This window comes from Cavia porcellus, unplaced genomic scaffold, assembly GCF_034190915.1.
Source record: "Cavia porcellus strain 051 isolate PalLab524CR breed Dunkin Hartley unplaced genomic scaffold, mCavPor4.1 scaffold_32, whole genome shotgun sequence".
NCBI classification, from domain to species: domain Eukaryota; kingdom Metazoa; phylum Chordata; class Mammalia; order Rodentia; family Caviidae; genus Cavia; species Cavia porcellus.
Genome location: NW_026947515.1, coordinates 37467132 through 37488716, shown reverse-complemented (window position 1 = coordinate 37488716; position 21585 = coordinate 37467132). Strand labels below are relative to the sequence as shown.

At 57.7% G+C, this 21585-nt stretch overlaps 2 protein-coding genes and 2 non-coding genes across 7 annotated transcripts; all 4 read left to right on the top strand.

Moving 5' to 3' along the window:
• Nucleotides 1-9: 9 nt before the first annotated feature.
• Vamp2 (vesicle associated membrane protein 2) lies at nucleotides 10-3692 on the top strand. The gene is made up of 5 exons (XM_063242097.1): nucleotides 10-169; nucleotides 659-779; nucleotides 1218-1376; nucleotides 1460-1511; nucleotides 2036-3692. Coding segments are annotated over exons 1-5 (351 nt in total). The 5' UTR covers nucleotides 10-167; the 3' UTR covers nucleotides 2053-3692.
• Nucleotides 3693-5292: 1600 nt separating this feature from the next.
• Per1 (period circadian regulator 1) lies at nucleotides 5293-19962 on the top strand. 4 transcript variants are annotated; one of them, XM_005002104.4, is made up of 23 exons: nucleotides 5293-5438; nucleotides 10675-11083; nucleotides 11178-11276; nucleotides 11369-11523; nucleotides 11625-11746; nucleotides 11836-12037; nucleotides 12193-12244; nucleotides 12370-12512; nucleotides 12883-12961; nucleotides 13036-13142; nucleotides 13234-13387; nucleotides 13465-13573; nucleotides 13663-13794; nucleotides 14026-14131; nucleotides 14230-14401; nucleotides 14491-14621; nucleotides 14849-15028; nucleotides 15622-15864; nucleotides 16664-17274; nucleotides 17703-17889; nucleotides 18064-18253; nucleotides 18576-18726; nucleotides 19142-19962. In XM_005002104.4, the coding sequence occupies exons 2-23, from the start codon at nucleotides 10809-10811 to the stop codon at nucleotides 19400-19402; spliced, it is 3861 nt and encodes a 1286-aa protein (XP_005002161.2). In that variant the 5' UTR covers nucleotides 5293-5438; nucleotides 10675-10808; the 3' UTR covers nucleotides 19403-19962. The 4 variants fall into 4 exon arrangements, with proteins under 4 accessions (XP_005002161.2, XP_005002160.2, XP_063098165.1 ...); XM_005002103.4 differs by lacking the exon at nucleotides 5293-5438 and adding an exon at nucleotides 5445-5734; XM_063242095.1 differs by lacking the exon at nucleotides 5293-5438 and adding an exon at nucleotides 5445-8728.
• A 533-nt stretch (nucleotides 19963-20495) lies between these two features.
• Nucleotides 20496-20569, top strand: Trnat-agu (transfer RNA threonine (anticodon AGU)). The gene has a single exon. It is a non-coding gene; the product is annotated as a tRNA-Thr (tRNA).
• Nucleotides 20570-20945: 376 nt separating this feature from the next.
• Nucleotides 20946-21027, top strand: Trnas-cga (transfer RNA serine (anticodon CGA)). The gene has a single exon. It is a non-coding gene; the product is annotated as a tRNA-Ser (tRNA).
• The last annotated feature ends 558 nt before the right edge of the window (nucleotides 21028-21585 follow it).

Sequence of the window (21585 nt, the reverse complement as noted above, 5' to 3'; positions counted from 1 at the left end):
CAGCCAAGCCCCGCCCCCGCCCGCAGAGCCCGGATGCGGGTGACGCGCGGCCGCCATCTTCCAGTCCCGGAGCCAGCGCCAGTCGGAGCCAGCGCGAGCCGCCGCCGCCTCCGCCGCCGCCGCCGCCATCACTGCCGCTGCCAAGTCCCCCGCCTGCTGCCTCCGCCATGTGAGTCGGCCGCCCGTCGCCCCAGCGCTGGCCCGCGCCGGCCGCCGCCCAGGGGAGCGGGCTGCGGGGAGGCCCGGGGTCCCGCCTGCGCCCCTCGCATCCCCGCACCGGGTTCCAGGCTGGTGCCCGGGAGTGTGCGCGCCCGGCGGGGAGCCGGCGACCCGGGCCGGCGGCGGCGACGAAGGGCGCGCGAGGAAGAGGAGCGGACCCAGTGTCCGGCCGCCCGCCCCGCCCCTGCCGCCGCCGGCCCTGTGGGTGGACCTGGGCCGCGCCTGCGAGGTCGCCCTCGTTTGGCAGGCGGGGAAACTGAGGCCCGGGGGGGGTGGGGGCCTGGCTCAAGGTCATGCAGCTCGGCTGTGGCCGGGGCTCCCCTCGGGTCGCCTTCCCGAAGAGGCCTGGACGGAGGAAGGAGGGACAGGTGGATGGGCGGAGCCCTGGCGGCCAGGCCGGAGGCTCGGGCCCGGGTGTTAATGGGGTCCCGCTTCCCAGGTCTGCGACGGCTGCCACCGCGCCCCCCGCCGCCCCGGCTGGGGAGGGCGGCCCCCCCGCACCCCCGCCAAACCTCACCAGTAACCGGAGACTGCAGCAGACCCAGGCCCAGGTGGACGAGGTGAGTGTGGGGCGCGGCGGGCCGTGGGGGGACCTTGGGGCCGGCGGACAGGTTGGGGCCAGTCTGGTGGAGTGTGATGACAGTTCACGCCTGTGGGCTTGGGGTGCAAGACATGCCGTGCCCCATCCCTGTCGCCCTGCAAGCACGAACGTGGAAGGGCTCTGGGATGTTGAAGCAGCTATGTGCCAGCCTGGGCAAGTGTGCTCTGGGGTGAGAGGCTGCCCGGGCTGGAGCGGATGCCTGGTTCCCGGCATACCCATGATGTGTGCTCCTTGCATGTTCCCAGGTGTTCTAGGCATGTTCTGTATATGTCCTTGGCATGGTAGCCTGGCGGCCTCGGGGTATATGCTCCCTGTGTGGCACGATGGGCGCATGGTGGAGAAATGCCTCGGTTGAGGTGGCCTTGGCGCACACCCTGCCTCGTGGCCCCTCCCTCAGGTGGTGGACATTATGAGGGTGAATGTGGATAAGGTCCTGGAGCGGGACCAGAAGCTGTCAGAGCTGGATGACCGCGCCGACGCACTCCAGGCGGGGGCCTCCCAGTTTGAAACCAGTGCTGCCAAGCTCAAGCGCAAATATTGGTGGAAAAACCTCAAGGTAAGGCTGGGAGCAGGAGGGAGGTGATGTGCGGGCTGGTGAGGGTGTAGTGATGTCTGACTGGTCCTCCTTCCCACCTCCAGATGATGATAATCTTGGGAGTGATTTGCGCCATCATCCTCATCATCATCATCGGTGAGTCGGGGCAGGAGAGGCCGGGGCCCTTTCTCTGGAGAGGTTTCCCTGTGAATTCTGGGTTTTGAAGGTCGTTAACCTAGTTTCTACTTTTCACCAAAGCATAAATACTGCTGCTAATGGCAGCCCTGATGCATCTTTTAAAATTTGGGGAACAGGAAAGCTAGGGGGCCCCAGTGTTGCATTGAGGACCCTTTGGGTACAAGATTCCAGTCTGGGAATCCCGGATTGGGTAGAAGATGACAGAAAAGGTCTAGGGGCTTGAGATGCCATCAGGAAGCTGGCACCTGTGGTCCAGGAGGCCTTGAGAACTAAGGGGGTGTAGCCCTGTGCCATGCATGGAATCCAGGGAACTTGGAACCCACCTGTCCAGCCCATTTTACAAGTGAACAAACTGAGGCCAGGAGAGGGGAAGGACTCGAGCCAACTGGGGCGTGGGGAGGACTGGCATAGGGCAAGGCTGACCCACTGCTCTCTCTTTCTCCCCTTCCCCTGTCCCTGGCTCTCTTCCCCTCTCTCCACAGTTTACTTCAGCACTTAAATCCCTGAGGAGTCAGCCCTGCCTAGAGAAGGGCCCCTCCCCCACCCCGCCGTCCCTCCACCTTTCAGCCATATCTTTCACCCCCTCCCGGATTCGTGTGTGTGTGTACGTGTGTCCGTGTGTGTGCCCCTCCCTGTAAATAGCCAGCTGTTATTTATACATATATAATATTATATATATTTGGTCTGTTTGTAGTTTTATTACTAGAAGATTTTTCCGGTTGTCCTTAACACCCCTTCCTGAGGTTCCTGTCATCTCCTGTCCCTCCCTCTTTCCCTCCTCCTCTCTCCCCCACCAGCCCCAGTCCCTTCATTTGCATCTGCTATGCAATAGTCCCTTTCCTCTTCTCCTTTCTTTAACTGATGCCCAAGCCTCCCCTCCACATAATCCCCAAAACAAAAAGCACCTGTGCAGGCCTCCTTGGGAGGCTCTGAGACTGGCCCTGCTTGGTCCTAAGCTTCCCCAGGTCTGGGAGCTTCCAGCATGTTGATTAGCATACATTTGCGTACTGGCATTCTGGTTTCAATGTTTTAGTTCTGTCACTTTCAACCTGTGTTTCTTTTTTACTGAGGAGGTAGTCCCTGTTGGTTCTCATACCACACTTTGATTTGCACGACATTACTTGCAGGTGGAAAGGAGCCGGGGCTTTTGAGGAACCAGAGTGTTCTGGTCCCCACAATTGCCCTCTCCCAGCCCTTCTAGCCATTTGCCTCTCCTACCCCATTTTCTAAACCTCTTGTGCCCGCCTCTCCCTCCCCCCCAGCTGGTGTGTAAGTGTCTTGGAGTTTAGTGTGCTGTGATGGACCAATAATTCTGCCACTCTGGGTCTCTCCCTACATTCCTGCTGCCCAGTGTTCATGTGGGACACTCGGTTGACATTCCCATGGGGTCTCCCTCCCATCTGCCTGATCCACCTCCTCCCCCCACAAGGAGAGTTGGAAGTTGGCTACAATCTGATTTCTTTTGGGATGGGTGGCTGCCAGTATGTGTGTGCTGGGGGGGGGGTCATCACTGCCTTGGGGAGGAGTGGGGCCGGGCAGAGAATCCCCCCAGTTCCTGCCTGAAATCTCTGGCCTCACCCTTCCAGGAGATTGGAGGTTGGACTGAAAACCTTCCTCCCCAATTTGGGGGATGTTGCCCCTATCACTGCCCAGCTCCTCTGACTGCCCCCCTGTATTCAGGGTGGGGGTACTAGTCACTGCCAATGTGTATATGGGACTTGCTGGATGATGGGGATTCTTGTCCCTCTCCATGGCCACTGGGCCCAGAGAGAGCGCGAGCGAGAGTGTGCACACCGAGAGTGCTGTCCCCTCATTAGGTGAAGTGATAGAGCCAAGGTCTAATGTCTTTAAATGGCACAATTTTAGGGGTTCAGTATGCAGTCCCTTAACCTGCCACTGGAGGGGGCCCCCAATCTCTTCCTCCCACATTCCAGGTGTTCTGTGTGGAGGGGGAGCAGGGAGATCTAAATTGTGGTGTGTGAAAGGGTAGGAGAGATGCTGGGGGTGGGGGTGCTGTGTTCTAGACACCCCATATGATCCCAGTGTCCCCTGCCTTCCCTCTTCCCTCACCCCCTTACCCCCAATTCTGTGGCGCATCCAGATTGTGAAAATGTACAATAAATGTGTAATGAGTAACCAGCTGCTGTCTTAAGATTTTTCTGATTAATGGGAAGGTTATTGGACCTGCAAGTTTAACAGGGAAGTTGAAAACATTGCAAAGGGATTGGGCAATGCCGGAGGTCCTGACCTTGGGCAGTGCAAAGTGTGATTCCTAAAGTGGCCACTGGAGGCACCACGACTTGGGAAATGGGAAGCGTCATTACCCCGTGCCCAAGCCTGGTGAACCCTGCAGTCTGTGCTACCCAGTCCCTCCTTACACTCTTGGGGCACACACTTGGTGTCAGACTCCTTTCTCGCCTCAAAGATTGAGCTCCAAGATGCTGCAGTTGCTCCTGTGATCATTTCTCCTGGGCCTGAGGTGGTGGTCACTTACATGGGGCATCTTTCTCTGTGCCTAGCACAGTGCCAGCATCTAGAGGGCTTAGTTACTGTTTATTGAATGAGTCCACTTGGGGGAAACCCAACCAAGTGCGGGCTGACTGGGTGGCAAGCCCCCCTTGTACTCTGTTCTGTGACCTGTGACTTCAGATCTTACCCCGAACTCCTGACTCCTCCAGCTTCTTGGTGCCCGGGCACTTAGACCAGCGAGGTTGTTGGTGAACGCTAGACTCATTTGGTAGTACAAGGAAAGCTAGTAGTGTTTCCGGAACCTGCTAGTTCCTAAACTGCCAGAGATGCTTTTTAAATAGATTTTCAGCTCCCTCCCTGGAGGCCTTACCCAGGGAGCCTTACCCAGGGAGCCTTACCAGCGGCCCCAAGGGGCACAGGTAATTCCTGTAATTAGGCACAGTCCACTGTAACATCTATTTCAAGGGCTTACTGTATACTGAGGTTTTGTGCTTCACCTACTGAATCCCTGTAGACTTGGTTATTCTTTCCATAGGACTTAGGACACATTTCAGTAGGGTGTCAGGGATCCGGGTTCAAATGTTAGCCCCATTATTGACTAGCGTGATAATTCGGACAGACAGATACCTTAACCCCTGGATCTGACACTTGGGGGGGGGGGTCGGAGTTGAGGGACGGTAAAACACTCTGAAGCAGCTGAAGCGTCATTATCGTCACCCTAATCCAGAGTTAAGCCTGAAAATTGCATCTTCGGCCCGGGAGCATCACAGATGTAGGGCAGGGGCCGTGGGCCACAGCTCCATGGCCAGAGGCGCTACACGTTCGCTTGTCTGCATAGTATCCCCACCCACGCCGTCGCCGCTCACTTCTGCGCTTGCGCATAGGTCAAACTCGATGCGCCTGCGCAGACTCTGCAGTCCTGGGTAAATGTCGTCAAGGAAAATCCCCAGCTTCTGGGTAAACAAGTTGCCGCGTGAGACCGCCGGCACGTGTCCTCTACATCTCTGAGGTCTCTCAGCCTATGAGAAAGCGTGGGGTGGCCGGACTGGCAGTTGCGTCACCGATATAGCCTGGTTGGGGTTGTTCCTAGCAACCAATAAGAATGCCAGAATTGTGTGCGGGTGTGGCTTCCTGTCAGACTTCCAATCAACGCCACAGGGCGGTCCCTCCCTCACGTGGATCTATCACTACCGGTGGTCTTGCGGACCAATGGGAAGATGACGGCGACCGGAGGTGCCAATGAAACCTTTGCGGGGGCTGAGCGGCTGCACGCGGAGCGGGGCATGGGTCGGCGCCTCTAAACCAATAAACCGTGGGGGCGTGGCATCTCGGACGGTGGGCGGGCCTGGAGGAAGCTGGAGTAGCCACTGTAGTCCCAGTCATGAGGAAATCTGGCTTCTGCTCTTGTTCGGAGCGGTGAGTGCCCAGCGGGGAGAGACTTGAGGGACGGTCGATATGGGTTTTCCATGGACTTTGTGGGTGTCAGTCAGAAGGAATGTTAATGGAGAGAAGAGATCCTGCAATTGTGTGAGCTCTGCTGGTTGTGGAGAAAATGGGCTGGAAGCTCTACAGGGACGGAGTTGAGTTACCAACGTCAGATTCTTTACCGTCCTAGAGTGCTGGACCTGACTTTTGGGGAGGGGGTTGCTCAGAAGCCTTCCGGCGATGTGAGCGAGTTGGAGCCCCTGGTCCTGCGGAGGTGCTGGGAGCTGGTGGGTGTTCCAGTTCCTGGCTGAGGTTTGGGCAGGTGCCTTAAGCACTTGGAAAAGGGCTCTGAGGCTGGAGGCAGGTACAGGTAGACAGGTGGAGGGGGATGCAAAAGTTTTGGCATGGGACTTGAAAAAAGGTGGTGCGCTGATTTGGGTGCTGCAGAACCAGTCTTCTAATGACTCTGGATGTCTGTCTCATGTGTAAAGGGGTTGCTTTGGATCTGAGACATGGGATATCAGCTATTGGGTTCTAAGAGGAAGGATAGGGTGGGAGTTTGTGCTGTGCACATCCCTCCCTAAGCTGGTGAAGGTGAGGAACACCGGGAGAGTGCTCTGGTGTCTGTACAGTCAGGTCTGTGTTAAAGCGGCCTAGGATAAGGTAGAAGAGTGAAGTGTGGTTCCTAGGAAATCACTGGGGCTGGAGACTCCTGGGATGATCGAAAGGATTTTGTGTGCATTGGAAGATGGGCTATGATGAATATGTGAAGTGTCTCCTCATCAGCGCAAGGAGAAGGTGGGTGAAGTCTGTGTTCCAGGCATCAGACTTAGAATCAGCTGGATATTGGGGAGGGTAAGGCTTGTCAGTGCTGGAATGCAGTTTAGAGGTTGGGTAACAACTCGTAGGTTCCTGAGGAAGCCAAAGAGGAGCCCTCATTAGAGCTCAGCTATGACCCCGGGCCCCGTTTGTGCAGCAGATAATTTAGGCAAGTTTAGTAACTTCTGAGCCTTAGTTGTCTTCCATGCAATACTGTTCTGGGGAGTAAATAAAGTCAATGCATACAAAGTGCTTAGCACAATGCTGGTCAGTTTTTTTTTTTTTTTTTTTTAAGTAGTTTAAAATGGTTATAAGGTGACAAGAATGACGGTGAGAGATTTATGCGAATGTTGTGGCTGGGAACTGTTCTCATTGTCATTTTCTTTATCTATCTTCCTGGTTCTTTTGGTCTTGAGGCACCAGCCCAAATTCCCTCATTCCTTTCTACCTCTCCGAGGATCCAGGTCCCAGACTGGACTACTTGCTTGGCCCTAGTTTGATTTCCTCACCACCACCCCTCAAACCATTCTCTGGCTGCGTGTCCCCCTCCTTACCCCTTTTCTGCATTGTAAGGAGAGAGATTCAGGCTCAGAAGGGGCCTGGGACCAAAGGTGCATGTTCTTTCGCAGAACCTGGGCCTCCAGCTTGCCCGCCCCTGCACTTTGGTACCGGGCAGCATCAGTGTACTGTTTGGGAGCGGGAAGACCGTGCCAAGATCTGTAGAAAAGAGTCGAAGGGCTGGCAGCTGCGTCCTGCAGAGAGTCGCTGCCATGGGGGCGGAGGAGACCCCCTTCCTCCTAATCCTCTCTCCAGGAATCCCTGGCTTTGGGACGGGACGCCTGTCGTTAAGTTGGGGGAGGCGTCCAGGCTGAGTGCATGTCCTGGGCCACCAGCCAAGAGAACACGATGTTCCCAAGTTCGCTGGCCGCCGCCCTCTCGGGCTGGCCGCCTCCCAAACCGCTGCCTCTCCAACCTCCCTGCCCCACATTCCCTGGCTGCCTCGGCCCGCCTCCTTCCTCCGCCTTGACGTCACACTTGTCTCCCGCCCCCTCGCCTCCATTGACGGCAGCAGAGCCTGGTAACTGTGGGGACGGTGAGGCCGGAAGACCTGGGCCTTATGAGTAGGTGGAGGCTGTTGGGAGTGCCGAACTCTTTTTTTTATGTGTAAAAGACAGATGTGGAGGTGGGCGAGCAAGGACTGCCTGGGTCAGGGGAGATCACAGCTAAATCTCCCGAGGAGAGCAGGGGAGGAGAAAAGCTTCCAGAGAAGAGGTTCTGGAAATGACACAGCTACAGAACCACACTGCATGGGAGCGGGTGGGGTAGGGGTAGGGGACACATAGCATCATTTTCAAGGGCATGAGAATCCAGGCTCCTGAATCCTTTGTTTTCTTGCTTCGGTTTTTCTGGGTAATTTTTAAAGGTTTTTTGTCCTCTTTCTCTTTCTCTTCCCTTTTCTTTTTCTTTCTAGGTTATAACACCCTTACGTTCCAGCTCTTCCCCAGAGCCCTTCCCCGTCCCTATCCTCCACTCAGGGGGCGCAGCCTTGTTAAAGGAAGCTTAGGTTGTGTGACTGAGGGGTAGGCACCCGCATTGATTTGTTAGAGGCTGCCTAGGGGGTGCTTCCCTGGCTACCCACGGTTCCAGGAGTCCCTGAGAGGAACTGCTGCATTTATTACGGTCTGGATGAAGGAGCTAAGTAACAGTTATGGATGCAAATTGGCACTTTATTTCCCCAAGTCAAGCTTCTTTTTTATTTTTTAGGGCCCAATACTCTGCTTCTCCCTTTTTAAAAGAACTGACAGTTTTCAGGCCCCTCTCCACCTCTGAGCCTCCTTCCTTACTTCCCGTACCTAACCATTTTACAAAAAAAGGTCATTTTGTCATGCTTATCAGTCACCTGCCATGTATTGGGCTTCTGTCCTGGGCACTGGAGGAGAGTGTAGTGATGGAGAAATGAAGTCCCAGCTGAACCCCCCAAATCTCACTTTTCCAAGCAGTGGGGATAAAGCTCTCCCCCTTCTGCCTAGGGTTCCAGCTGGCCTCTTGTCATGGCTGCCCTCTTCCTTCCTCTGTACCCCTACCTTCCTAGCCCTCTCTTTTGGGGCAGCCCTAGGTGTGGGTGGCTGGATTCTTTGGAGAGGACTAGTCACCGTGTAGGCTGCGGGAGACCTAGTCTCTGATTGGCTGTGAAAACACCTGCCATTGTCTGCCTTCACCATCTCCATTGGCTCTGGCAGCCTCTTGCATCGTCTGTACTCTCCCTCCACCCACTCACCTTCCAGTCACACGTGGACTCTCCATTGCCCTTCTTTCAGGATTGAAGTGTCAGAGGACTCACTTCATTGTTATGTATTATGACAAAGCCAAGGAAAGGCTAGCCCAGGAAAGGGCCAGCAGGGTTTGACCCCTACCCCCCGCCAGGACCCAGCCATCTCATCGAGTTTCGTCCAGCTCCCAAGGTCTGCCTTTCTTTTCCATATCCCTGGATAGGCCAAGGTGTCCTGTTGTGTAAGGCGGGTCAGCTCAGGAAGTAGCCCACTGTGGCAAGGGTCTTTTCCCCAAAGAGGGGCAGCTTACCTGCCCTGACTTCCATTATTCACTGTGCAAGGCCTCTGGTGCCTATTGGGCGGTGTCCGCAGTCCTTCAGCCTAGTGCCAGCACCCAGGTCCACGTGCGCCCGTGTGTGTGTGACACAGCCCTGACCTCAGTGAGGGCCAGTGGCCAATCAGGCGCCAGGGAGAGCTCCCTAGCCAATCGGGGGGCGGGGCTTACAGCTCTGTGGGCCGGAGGCCAATGAGGGGCAGCGCCTGGCATTATGCAACCCGCCTCCCCGGCTCGCCGAGCTTCTACCCGGCTGCGGGCTGGAACGGCATCGGGCAGGCAGCTGGAGGGTGCTAGCACGCCCAGGTAGGCATCTCTGTGGCCACCCTGTAGCCAGTCTTCGTCCCCGAGCCGGGCCGGCGCCACTTCCAATCTGATAGGTCACTTTCAGCCTAGGTGCTCAGACAGCACGACAGTAATCCGCGTTGCTTGTTGCTGTCCACCCCTCCTCTGGCCCTGGGCACCTCGGTGCTCCTTACCACGCTTCACGGTAGTCCTACTCCTGACCTCCTCAGCTTCCCTCCCCGGCCGGATCCATCCCCGCCCCCTGTTAGACTCACGGCGGGCCTGCCCCCTGTCTCCTTCCTCTTCACTCAGGGGTCCCCAGATTTGCCCTGGCAGCAAGACCCCGTTAGGCTATTTTAGCGCTTCTCATCCTCCCCCTCCAGTCCCTGGCCCCATGCCGGTCGTGATGTCAGCCCATTTCGGGCAGGAACATCCCGTTCTCGGCGCTAGTTCCTGCTGTTGGCCACAACCTTCCTTTTCCCCTGGCGCTCAGAAAATGCTCTGGGATGGGGGTGTGGTTGGATGGGGAGTAAAGGCAGAACTCCAGGGTTGGTGACTGTTGTGGGTCTCCTGCCCAAGGCTCGGATGGGGGAGAGGAGGGGTAGAAAAGTGAGGGATCGAGGAGTGAGAATTCCTGGGTCCTTGATGGTGGCAGGTGCGGGCTCTAGGCTTGGAGCTCGGGAGGTGGACGGGAACCACAAAAGAAAGGCTGTATTGTTTTGACTAGAGTGGCTGGGATCTAGGCTAGTGCGAGGCCATGGGTCTTTTGCGCGGAGGGCGGAGGGCGTTGTTTTGTTGGGGGAAAGCCAGGACCAGCCCCCTAGTATCCCAATGGGCTATCCCGTCTTCACACGCACACCGGGCTGTCCTGGGACCTAGTTTTTGTTAGGGGTGGGTGACACGGGCCAAACCCGCCCATGTGGGAGTGAATTTTTCCTCCACTTCCGAGGGGAAATGGGGGAGGGGTCGCCCCTCCCACCCCGCTGTGTGTCCCTCCAGCAACCGCTGAGCTCAGCAGCTGACGTCGGTTTCCTTGGCTACCGTGGCGGCGGCGGAAGCTCGTGTTGGGGCCCTGCACGTCGGTGCGCATGTGCAGCGGGGGTGGCACCGCCCCCGGATAAAATTAGCCCGGAAGCCTAAATATAGGAGACGATATGCTCACCAGACCGCTCTGCCTTCTTGGAGACCTAGGCCTAGTGCAGGCCTTATGAGAACCTAGCAGTGCAAAACGTTTAGACTTTGGCCCACAGCCATAGTTTTAATCGCCTGCTCAGGCTCCATTGACCCAGGCCATGCAAACAAGGATGTGGGGGAAGGCCCAAGAGAGCCCCCGTTTCCTCTTCCAGCACCTCTACGGGGACAGATACAGAAATTACCTTGGTTCCCTATTGGGAGCCCAGGCCTGGATCTAGGAACGTGGGACTAGCAGGGGAGAGTCTGGATGAAGCTAGCAGATGCTGGGGGGGGGGGTGGTAAATGGATAAAGTTCCTTCTAACTCCCCTTCCTGCCCTCTTCCAGGTGCTGGCTGTGAGCAGTATTCTTAATCCTCAGAGACAGATCCTACTTACTCCCTCAGCCAGGCCTCAAGGCCCCTTGGTGCATCTGCGGTAGCATCTCCACCTTCTCTGTTCTGTTTTCCACATGGCCCAGACATGAGTGGCCCCTTAGAAGGGGCTGATGGGGGAGGGGACCCCGGGTCAGGAGAATCCTTTTGTCCTGGAGAAGTCCCGTCCCCTGGGCCCCCACAACACCGGCCTTGCCCAGGCCCCAGCCTAGCTGATGACACCGATGCCAACAGCAATGGCTCAAGTGGCAATGAGTCCAATGGGCATGAGTCCAGGGGTGCATCTCAGCGGAGCTCACATAGCTCCTCCTCTGGCAATGGGAAGGACTCTGCCCTGTTGGAGACCACTGAGAGCAGCAAGAGGTATGTATGTGTGCTGCAGACTTGGGGAGTGACCTCCTGAGCAAGCTGACTTAGGTCACGGGTCCCTCATCTTGGGCTGTGTCTCTTTCTGTAGCACAAACTCCCAGAGCCCATCACCACCCAGCAGTTCCATTGCCTACAGCCTCCTGAGTGCCAGCTCAGAGCAGGACAATCCATCTACCAGTGGCTGCAGGTTTGTGGGGTGAGGGCTGTCGGAGAGGTCTGGGGCATGGACCTCACTTTGGGGCTCATGCCTTTGTCCTTTCATCTCTGTTGGTCCTGCAGCAGTGAACAGTCAGCCCGGGCGCGGACCCAGAAGGAACTCATGACAGCACTTAGGGAGCTCAAGCTTCGACTGCCACCAGAACGTCGGGGCAAGGGCCGCTCTGGTACCCTCGCCACACTGCAGTATGCGCTGGCCTGTGTCAAGCAGGTGCAGGGTGAGTGATGTTCCCTGGGTGGGGACTGGCCAGAGTCTGGGCTATTTATGTGTGGGGCTCAGTCTCCCTAAGGTACACTAATACACACCTTCACCCTCCAGCCAACCAGGATTACTACCAGCAGTGGAGCCTGGAAGAGGGTGAGCCTTGTGCCATGGATATGTCCACGTACACCCTGGAAGAGCTGGAGCACATCACATCTGAGTACACACTTCGCAACCAGGTCTGCTGCGGTCTGGCCTTTCCAGCCCCGTGTATGCCGTTCTTAAGCCACAGCTCCTGAGTCTGCCCTTGTTCTTGCCTTCCTGTTAGGATACTTTCTCCGTGGCTGTCTCCTTCCTGACAGGCCGAATCGTCTACATTTCTGAGCAAGCAAGTGTCCTGCTACGGTGCAAGCGGGATGTGTTCCGGGGTGCCCGCTTCTCAGAGCTCCTGGCTCCCCAGGATGTGGGTGTTTTCTACGGTTCCACTGCCCCATCTCGTCTCCCCACCTGGGGCGCTGGGGCCTCTACAGGTGAGGTGTCCAGGTGCTTGTGGAGCGATGGGTAGCCCGAGGAAGCTTCTGCTGTGAGGGCTGGGGCTGCAGGCTTTTCTCTTGCTGGGCTTTTTTCAGCCCAGGGAAAGGCGGAGGTCTGGGGGTAGACATACTGCCTTCCTCATCTGCCTCAGGTTCAGGCCTCAAGGACTTCACTCAGGAGAAGTCTATCTTCTGCCGGATCAGGTAGGTGGGGGAGGCCTCTCCTTCCTAAGCTGCCCCTGGTATTGCAGTGAGGGCCACGATAATGATGTTGGAAGAGTTGATGTCTTTGCACTGTAATTCTCTGATGCTCTTCTCTCCCTTGCTAGAGGAGGTCCTGACCGGGATCCAGGGCCTCGGTACCAGCCATTCCGCCTAACGCCGTATGTGACCAAGATCCGGGTCTCGGATGGGGCCCCTGCGCAGCCATGCTGCCTGCTCATTGCAGAGCGCATCCACTCGGGTTATGAAGGTAGGCAGGTCAGGGACCTGGCCAGGTGTGGGGGGAGCGTGGGTGTGGAAGGCAGAATTTCCCTGGTGGTGGGTCTGAGAGGTACCAGCCAGACTGTTGGGAGAGGACGTGATAGAAGGATGTGGGTTCAGGCTGCCCTTGGAGGGAGGGCTGGACGAGAGCCCTGAGCTGGGGCAGGAGGAGGAACGCTGTGCTAGTGCTTGCTGCTGTTACTGGATGAGGCACAAGAGTGGCCCAGACTCTCTCTGTGGGCCAGAAAGGTCCTGAGCGCTGAACTGTGAGGATTGCCAGCCAGGCTGGGGTCCCAGTCAGGGAAGAAGGAGTTGTCCCATTCTGGACAAATCCAACAGCCGCATCTTCTGCGCCTCAGCTCCCCGGATCCCCCCTGACAAGAGGATCTTCACCACACGGCACACACCCAGCTGCCTTTTCCAGGACGTGGATGAAAGGTGAAGTCAGGACCCGGAGGAAAGGGGGTGGCGAGGCTCAAGACTGGCCGCTCTGATACTTCCTCCCCTCACAGGGCTGCCCCGCTGCTGGGCTACCTGCCCCAGGACCTGCTGGGGGCCCCCGTGCTGCTCTTTCTGCACCCCGAGGACCGACCCCTGATGCTGGCCATCCACAAGAAGAGTGAGTTCCTGTCCCGCTGCTTGCCTGCCCTTGTCCTCTGGAATCTGCTGGGGTGGCCCGCTGACTCGACTTCATTTCCACCTCCCTTTAGTCCTGCAGTTGGCGGGCCAGCCCTTTGACCACTCTCCTATCCGCTTCTGTGCCCGCAACGGGGAATATGTCACCATGGACACCAGCTGGGCCGGCTTTGTACATCCCTGGAGCCGCAAGGTGGCCTTTGTATTGGGCCGCCACAAAGTACGCACGTAAGTGGGCCGTGGCCCAAGTGGCACTGGAGGTGGGTGAAAGGGAAGCACCGAGCTCACCCTTCCCCGCTCTGCAGAGCACCCCTGAATGAGGATGTGTTCACTCCCCCGGGCTCCAGCTCAGCTCTGTCCTTGGACTCTGATATCCAGGAGCTCTCGGAGCAGATCCACCGGCTACTGTTGCAGGTAGGAACTGAGGACGGGATGGGTGGGAGTCGCTTAGGAGGCAAAGAGACAGAAGCAGGGTGGATCCTGGCTCTCCTTTTCTGCTGTAGCCTGTGCACAGCTCCAGCCCCACTGGGCTTTGTGGAGTCGGCCCTGTGGCATCCCCAGGTCCTCTTCGTAGCCCTGGCTCCTCCAGCGACAGCAATGGTGGGGACGCTGAGGGGCCTGGGCCTCCTGCTCCAGTGAGTAGCCCTCCTTTCCTTATCCCCCTGATTGCCCATGCTCCTGTCCTCCGCAGAATCAGGCCTGCCAGTCCCAGGGCTTTTCCTGTCCGCTCTCCCTTCTGTGCCCTGCCTTTCCCTCCCTGTGCTAGGGCTCCAGGGCCCTCGGGGTACTCTCTTGTTGTACTGTTTTTGGTTCCTGGCAGTGGCCAGGTGCCCCAGTGCTGCCTGCTGCCCTGCTGTGTCCCACAGGTGACTTTCCAGCAGATCTGTAAGGATGTGCATCTGGTGAAGCACCAGGGCCAGCAGCTTTTCATCGAGTCCCGGGCCCGGCCTCCTCCGCAACCTCGCCTCCCAGGTGAGTGATGTGATACTGTAGATGGAGGTGAGAAATGAGACTTGGGGCTCCCCTGGCCCTCACCCCCACCCATTTACCTTTTCCTGTCCTTGCCCCAGCTACAGGAACATTCAAGGCCAAGGCCCTTCCCTTGCAGCCCCGAGACGCAGAGCCAGAGGCTGTCCCTGCTCCCAGCCAAGCCCCATTAGCCTTGGCCCCTGAGGAGGCTGAGAGGAAGGAAGCTTCCGGCTGTTCCTACCAGCAGATCAACTGCCTGGACAGCATCCTCAGGTTAGGCCCGCCGGGCACCTTCACTCTCAGCCCTGCCACTGCCGCCCCCAGGGCCCTGCCCTTAGGTCTTCTGCTCCCTTCATCCCCAGGTATCTGGAGAGCTGCAACATCCCCAGCACGACCAAGCGAAAGTGTGCCTCCTCGTCCTCCTATACTGCCTCCTCAGCCTCTGACGATGACAAGCAAAGGACAGGTCCAGTCCCCGTGGGGGCTAAGAAAGGTAAAGATTCAGTGCATACCTGGCTCCCACTGGCCTGACCCAGCCTGGTAGTCTTGGGTCTCTGCATTCTGCATTGGGGTCCCCACCTTGCTGTGCCCTGCCCTTCTCCCGTGCATCAAGATCTCCAGCTCCTTCCTGCCGTCAGTCCCTCCCCTCTTCCCTGGGACCCACTCTCCTGAGTTCATAGCGGTGGGGGCAGTGGTAACCAGTGCCGTCTCTCCACACAGATTCACCATCAGCAGTGCTGGCTGGGGAGGGGGCTGCTCCTCGGAAGGAACCGGTGGTGGGAGGCACCCTGAGCCCGCTCGCTCTGGCCAATAAGGCAGAGAGTGTGGCGTCTGTCACCAGTCAGTGTAGCTTCAGCTCGACCATCGTCCATGTGGGAGACAAGAAGCCCCCGGAGTCGGGTACGGGCGTGAAGAAAGCGGGGCAGTCCTGGGGCTCCACTTGGTCTGTCAGCCACGCTCCTATGCTGGTCTTCTCCAGGCCCGAATAGAGAGAGGCTTCCTTCTGGTTGGGACTGCCGCAGCTTGCTCTGCGTTGTCTGCCCGCCAGCCTCTGCTGCTCGCTCCTTCCTGTGTTCCTCCTGTACAGCCTGGGGTGAGGGCGTGGGGCTCAGCCCGAGGTGCTGATCACAGCGACCTGAGGCAACAAATGTTGAAGACCCTGAAAGGGTCTCGGTACTGACCTTAAGAACACGTGTGGGAAGAGCAAGGGGAGGGTGTCCTTCCGGCAAGGGTGTGAAGTTACCGCTCCTACAGGCTCCTGGCAGGCAGTGGCTACTGTGAGGCACTGAGTAGTTTCTGTGGAGGACGGCTTTGCGTGAGAGCAGGGCCCCGGACAGTCCTCAGCAGAAAGGGGCCAGGAGTTGCACAGCGGGCCCAGGCTTGTCTGTGAGGCAGAGGCAGGGGGACTGGGCTGTTGGCAGGGAGGGCATGGTGTGGGTGTGTTGACTTCTGAGGTGATGTGATTCTGATGACTTCTGTGACTTACCTTCTAGACATCATCATGATGGAGGACCTGTCTGGCTTAGCCCTGGGCCCGGCCCCAAGCCCAGCCCCCAGCCCCACCGTAGCTCCTGATCCAGCCCCAGATGCCTACCGCCCAGTGGGTCTGACCAAGGCCGTGCTGTCCCTGCATACACAGAAGGAAGAGCAAGCCTTCCTCAGCCGCTTCCGAGACCTTGGCAGGCTGCGTGGACTTGACAGCTCTTCCACAGCCCCCTGGGCCCCTGGCGAGCGAGGTAGCCCCCGGGGGCTTCCCTGAGCTGTCCTCTGCCCAGTCTAGGGCCAGGTTGTCAGAGATGGGCCTTGAGAGATGTTTCTGCTCCGGGGACCCTGGGCTGGTTCCACCAGGCTCCATTTAGGGGCGGGTCCCCTGCCAGCCCCTCCCACTAGGCACTGAGACAGGCAGGCAGAGGCACTCTGTTCCAGGTAAGCTGCTATGGGCCTGACTCGGGCCCGGAAGGGCCTGGAAGTGTGTTCACTCGTGGGCCAGCTCTGGGGAGGGCTCAGGGTTTTAAGGGGAACAGGAAGACAGCCCCTTCTGTTTCCTGAGGGAGCCCTTGCACAGATGCACAGGTGGCTGAAGAGTCTGGACGCAGGCCCGTGTGTCTCTGCCCACCTCTCCACTCCGTCTCGAGCTAGGCAGATCCCAGCCTTGACTGGTAGGAGTGTCCAGGCTGACAGGGCCTGCGGGATATGGGCAGTGGACCAGGACTGTAACTGCCTGCCTGTTCACGGGGCCCACTCTGCCTCTTCTCATCTGCCAGTGCCCGTGTTTTGCATATCGCCATCTTGACCCCTCGTGTAATCCTGCCTTTTTCTGGTTCCTTTCTCAATAAACCCCCCTGTCCTTGGCTGCTGTGATTCTTCCATGAAGGTGCCGCCACCTCCTGAGTGCCCTGAGTTCTTTATAGGCTGAGGATCTCTTTCTGGGGCCTTTGCCTGTTCTCCCCCTGGTCAGCGTGTCAGGGAAGTGGGGGTAGCAGCGGCACTAGCCCCCAGGCCGAGGCCCACACTAACCCTAGTTTCTCCCCACAGGCTGCCATCACAGCCCCACGCCCCCCAGCCGCCGGCACCACTGCAGATCCAAAGCCAAGCGCTCACGCCACCATCAGACCTCCAGGGCCGAAGCCCCCTGCTATGTCTCCCATGCCTCATCTGTGCCCCCCTCTGGTCCCTGGCCACCCCCACCAGCTGATTCCACCTTCCCAGCAGTGGTCCAGCCCTACCCCCTCCCAGTGTTCTCCCCTAGAGGGAGCCCCCAGCCCCTTCCCCCTGCCGCCTCCTCTGTGCCCCCTGCTGCTTTCTCGGCCCCCCTGGTGACCCCAGTGGTGGCCTTGGTGCTCCCTAACTATCTGTTTCCCACCCCATCCAGCTACCCCTATGGGGTACATCAGGCCCCTGCTGAGAGCCCTCTCACTCCTGCCTCCCACTCACCCTCACCCTCCCTGCTGCCGCTGCCCCCAAGCCCCCCACACCGCCCGGACTCCCCACTGTTCAACTCAAGATGCAGCTCTCCACTCCAGCTCAATCTGCTGCAGTTAGAGGAGCCCTCCCGCACTGAGGCGGGTGCTGTTGCAGGGGGGCCTGGGAGCAGTGCTGGGCCCCCACCTCCTATTGAGGAGGCCGCAGAGCCGGAGACCAGACTGGTGAGCACTGAGCCCCTGCACCCTGCTTCCAGCCCCTCGGCCCTCAGCCCCCGTCCCGCTTTTACCTGGTGCCACTTGCTACCCTGGAGTCTCCTGGGCCTGGCATCTTACCTCCTGAAGACTGATGGGGCCAGAGTCCCCAGCTGGGTTTCTGAACAGAGCCGAAATTGGCTGTCTCGCTGTGAAGGGACATTCCTGTCTGTCTGACAGGTGGCAAGAACATCCCAGTAACTTCTGAGAAGTTGGAGAGGGTCCAGCATCGAATCCCTCCTCTTCGTCAGCTCTCCTGTCAGCTGGGCCCCATGTTTTGGAGTGAGGAGCAGAGATCTCAGGGTGTCCCTGCCTCACCCCAGCCCTGGAAGCCATTGGAGGGAAGCCAGGTGCTGACTCCCCCTCCTTCCCTGTTCCCCCTGTTCCCTTTTCTCCAGGTGGAGGTAACCGAGTCCTCTAACCAGGATGCGCTCTCTGGCTCCAGTGACCTGCTGGAGCTGCTGCTTCAAGAGGACTCTCGCTCTGGCACAGGCTCAGCAGCTTCGGGCTCCCTGGGCTCTGGCTCGGGCTCTGGCTCAGGCTCAGGCTCCCACGAAGGTGGCAGCACCTCAGCCAGCATTACTCGTGAGTGCCCATCCTTCACCGTTTCCCAGGGTCGGAGGGGGGGACGGGGACCAGGCACCATCTTGGCTGGCTGAGCCTGCTGTGCTGTACACATGGCCTCTGAGGGTGGGCTGGTGAGGCCCCAGGGTGGGCAGTCGGCTCTCCGGTTCCCTTGACCTGCCCTCTACTCCACAGGAAGCAGTCAGAGCAGCCACACAAGCAAGTACTTTGGCAGCGTTGATTCTTCAGAGGCTGAGGCTGGGGCTGCTCAGGCCAGGGCTGAGCCTGGGGACCAGGTCATTAAGTATGTGCTCCAGGATCCCATCTGGCTGCTCATGGCCAATGCTGACCAGCACGTTATGATGACTTACCAGGTGCCCTCCAGGTGAGGCGTCCAGGGACCACCTTTGCCTCCCTCTCAGAAGTAGCAGAGAGGCTGGCCTGTCTTGGCTGCCCAGCTAACTTGGGGTTTCCTTTTCTGGGCTGGCTCTGACCTTGGGGTTCCCATCGCACCCCTGGCTCCTTGGAGCTCTCTCTTCTTGTCTCCCAAGCTAACAGGTTTCCTGGGCTTAGATGCCCCCTAGACTTGGCAGGAGGAGCAGGAGGCCTGGTGGGTGGGACTGGTGCTAGAGGAGGAAGCCAGCCGCCTGGCTCCGTGTCCGGCCCTGGGTCCCAGCCTCTGCCCTCTGAACTTCTTCCTCACACAGGGACATGGCCTCTGTGCTGAAGCAGGATCGGGAGCGGCTCCGGGCAATGCAGAAGCAGCAGCCTCGGTTCTCAGACGACCAGCGGCGGGAACTGGGTGCTGTGCACTCCTGGGTTCGGAAGGGCCAGCTGCCTCAGGCCCTTGATGTGACGGTGAGAAATGTGGGGATGTGGGAAGAAGAAATAACTGAGTTGAGGTTCAAGGGACAGAGGATAAGGGCTGGATCTCAGTGTCTGTGGGCCATTAATTCTGAAGGACATTATTCCCACTAAATTTTCTGCTGGATTAGGTAGTGTAAAACCACAAGAGGTCTTGCAGAACTTTGCTGAGCCTGTCCTGTGTTAACGTACATTGTGATTCCATAGGGAGTCTGGGTAGAGGGCACATAGCATTTCTACCCTCGTCGGACCCCAAAGGCATCTGTTTGCCTTGTTTCTTGGTAGTTCATTTTGGGAAGCAGAGTTGGGTTGCATTGGATTGGGTGGGGTGGGGTGGGGTGTGGAGCTATCTGGCAGCTTCTAAGGACAGATTCTGCCTGATTCACTTGTGTCCGCTTTTTCCCTCAAGGCCTGTGTGGACTGTGGTAGCAGCACCCAAGACCCTGGCCACTCTGATCACCCACTGTTCTCAGACCTGGATGGACTGGGGCTGGAGCCTATGGAGGAGGGTGGAGGCGGGGGCGAGGGCGAGGGTGAGGGTGGCGAGGAGCCCAGGGCCCAAACGGGGGCCAAGGTCTCCGGCTCTCAGGACTCAGCCATGGAGGAGGAGGAACAAGGTGGCAGCTCATCCAGTCCAGCCTTACCTGCTGCAGAAAATGGCACCAGCTAGACTCCGTTAGGGGGCCACTCCCTGGGGCCCTCGGAGAGGCTTCCTTTTCCCGTGTTGCTACTTACATGTGGCTGGACCAACCAGTAGGAAACTGCCCCAGCTTCTCCCTCTGTAGGGGGCAGGACCCCCATCACCAGCCCAGGATCCAGGGGCTGCTTCTGGCCTCTTAGGGAACAGAGGGTGGAACTTTTCAGCCCAGCTCAGAGGAGTGTCACCTCCCTCTCCTGGGAGTCTGTTCCCCTGGGTAACGTTGCTGATAAGCTACCGAATTGTTCTCTCCAAATCCCAGCTGAGCCTGAACCTGGTCCCGAAGGTTGGGGCTGCACTTATTTATTGGGGCGGACAGCTGGCCCTCCTGCTGCTTTCCCATGTGGCCCAAGCAGCATCCGAGGGTTTGAATGCCTAGCTGCTCCGGGTGGAGGAGGTTGGTGGACCATGGTGTCCCTGGTGCTGCCCCTCAGGTGGGACCCAGGCGTTCTCAGCTCTACCCTCTACCAATGGCATTTGTGTTTTTGATATTGTGTCTGTTATTTTTTAATACAAAAAGAAAACAATCAGGACTTTGGAATGAAGTGTTTGGGGTTTGGGTGAAGGGAGGGGTGCCCCTGCTTCCAGAAAGGTGGGGGGGCAGTTCCATCCCTGATGTGCCCCATTCCTCCTCTTCCCATTTCCCTTCCTGCGCCTGCGGATTCTACCTGATTCAAACCCTACTGTTGTATCCCCGCAGCCAGGGTGGTTCCGAAAGGAGACTCAGTCAGCTTGTCGATAAGGGCCTGGGCCACCTCCCGCAGTGGCTCCTTGTGGGGAGGCAAGCGGAAAAACCCGCTGAGCCGCGCACATGCACAGGCAGCAGAGGGTGCCGACAGTCTCTTCCTAGCTTCTTGAAGATGGCCCCTCAGCAGGTCAGCCTAGGTAGCGAAGGCACGGGCGTGTGGCTCTATGCTTGTTGAGTTCGCCCGAAACGGTATTAGGAAAGAAAGGGACAGCAAGAGCATCAATCTTGCTGCCTGGAATGTAAAACCATGGGGAGACTAAATCCCCCAAAACTCGTAGCCACAGCTGATCTATCACTGGTATAAAAGCCGCTTCCGTTGGCGCCGTGGCTTAGCTGGTTAAAGCGCCTGTCTAGTAAACAGGAGATCCTGGGTTCAAATCCCAGCGGTGCCTAAGGTTACTGGGGAAAGTAAATTATTGCTCCAAATAACCCACCCGTTCCGGCGTCTGATTTAAAATAATCTTCTTACCGAGTCCTTTGCCGTGCACTTTTAGTATGAGTTTGGAGGCAAAGATTCACTTTGCTTTCAAGATGGGAAGCAGACACCCCTTGCCATATCCTCTAGGGGCATGGGAAACAGGACTCAGGTTTTGGCTCGTTTTGTTAGGAATCACACGGCAGGTCCGCGCAAAACAGCTCAAGGGCGCCGCAGCTGCGCAGTGCCTCCAGCTTACACGCATGCGCACGGTAGCGTTGCTAGGGCGGGGCTGGCAGGAGGCGGGCACATTGATAGGCTGCTATAGTTGCACACGCTAAGTGGTGCACGCGGCTGTGATGGCCGAGTGGTTAAGGCGTTGGACTCGAAATCCAATGGGGTCTCCCCGCGCAGGTTCGAATCCTGCTCACAGCGCAGGTAGTTTTGGCATCGGATAGTACTACCTCCAGAGAACAAACCGGTTTAATTTATAGTCCTTTCTTTGAAGAAACTCCATATTATTGTGAGGATCTGTTGAACTCGACCAGCCCGCCAGCGCCCTCCTCCGAGGCTCAGTCTTCTGCTGACCGCCAAAGCTGTTTTATGACAATTTTAATTCACAAGGCCACCAAACTACTCAAGTGGCTTCCTGGGGTTACTCAGCAATCATATTACCTTCCCCGAACCCATTCATCCTACTCGCCTATACGACTATTCTTTTTTTTTTTTTTAACAGCAAAAAGATAAAAATAATGAAATAGTGTCAAAACAGGTCAGTAGGAGTTACACTAATACACTGCGTACTGTCTTTATTATTTTTTTAAGCGCACAACATATATCCCTTCTTCATCTTGCCTTAGATGATCTTGTTTCACTGAGAAAATAAAGCATCCGAGATTCCTAACACCCACAGTCACAGCTGCCTGTCTGAGCTGTGGCCACACGCCCTCCTCCCGCTCCTTGCTGGCCCACCGCACTCTGAACCGTCTTTGC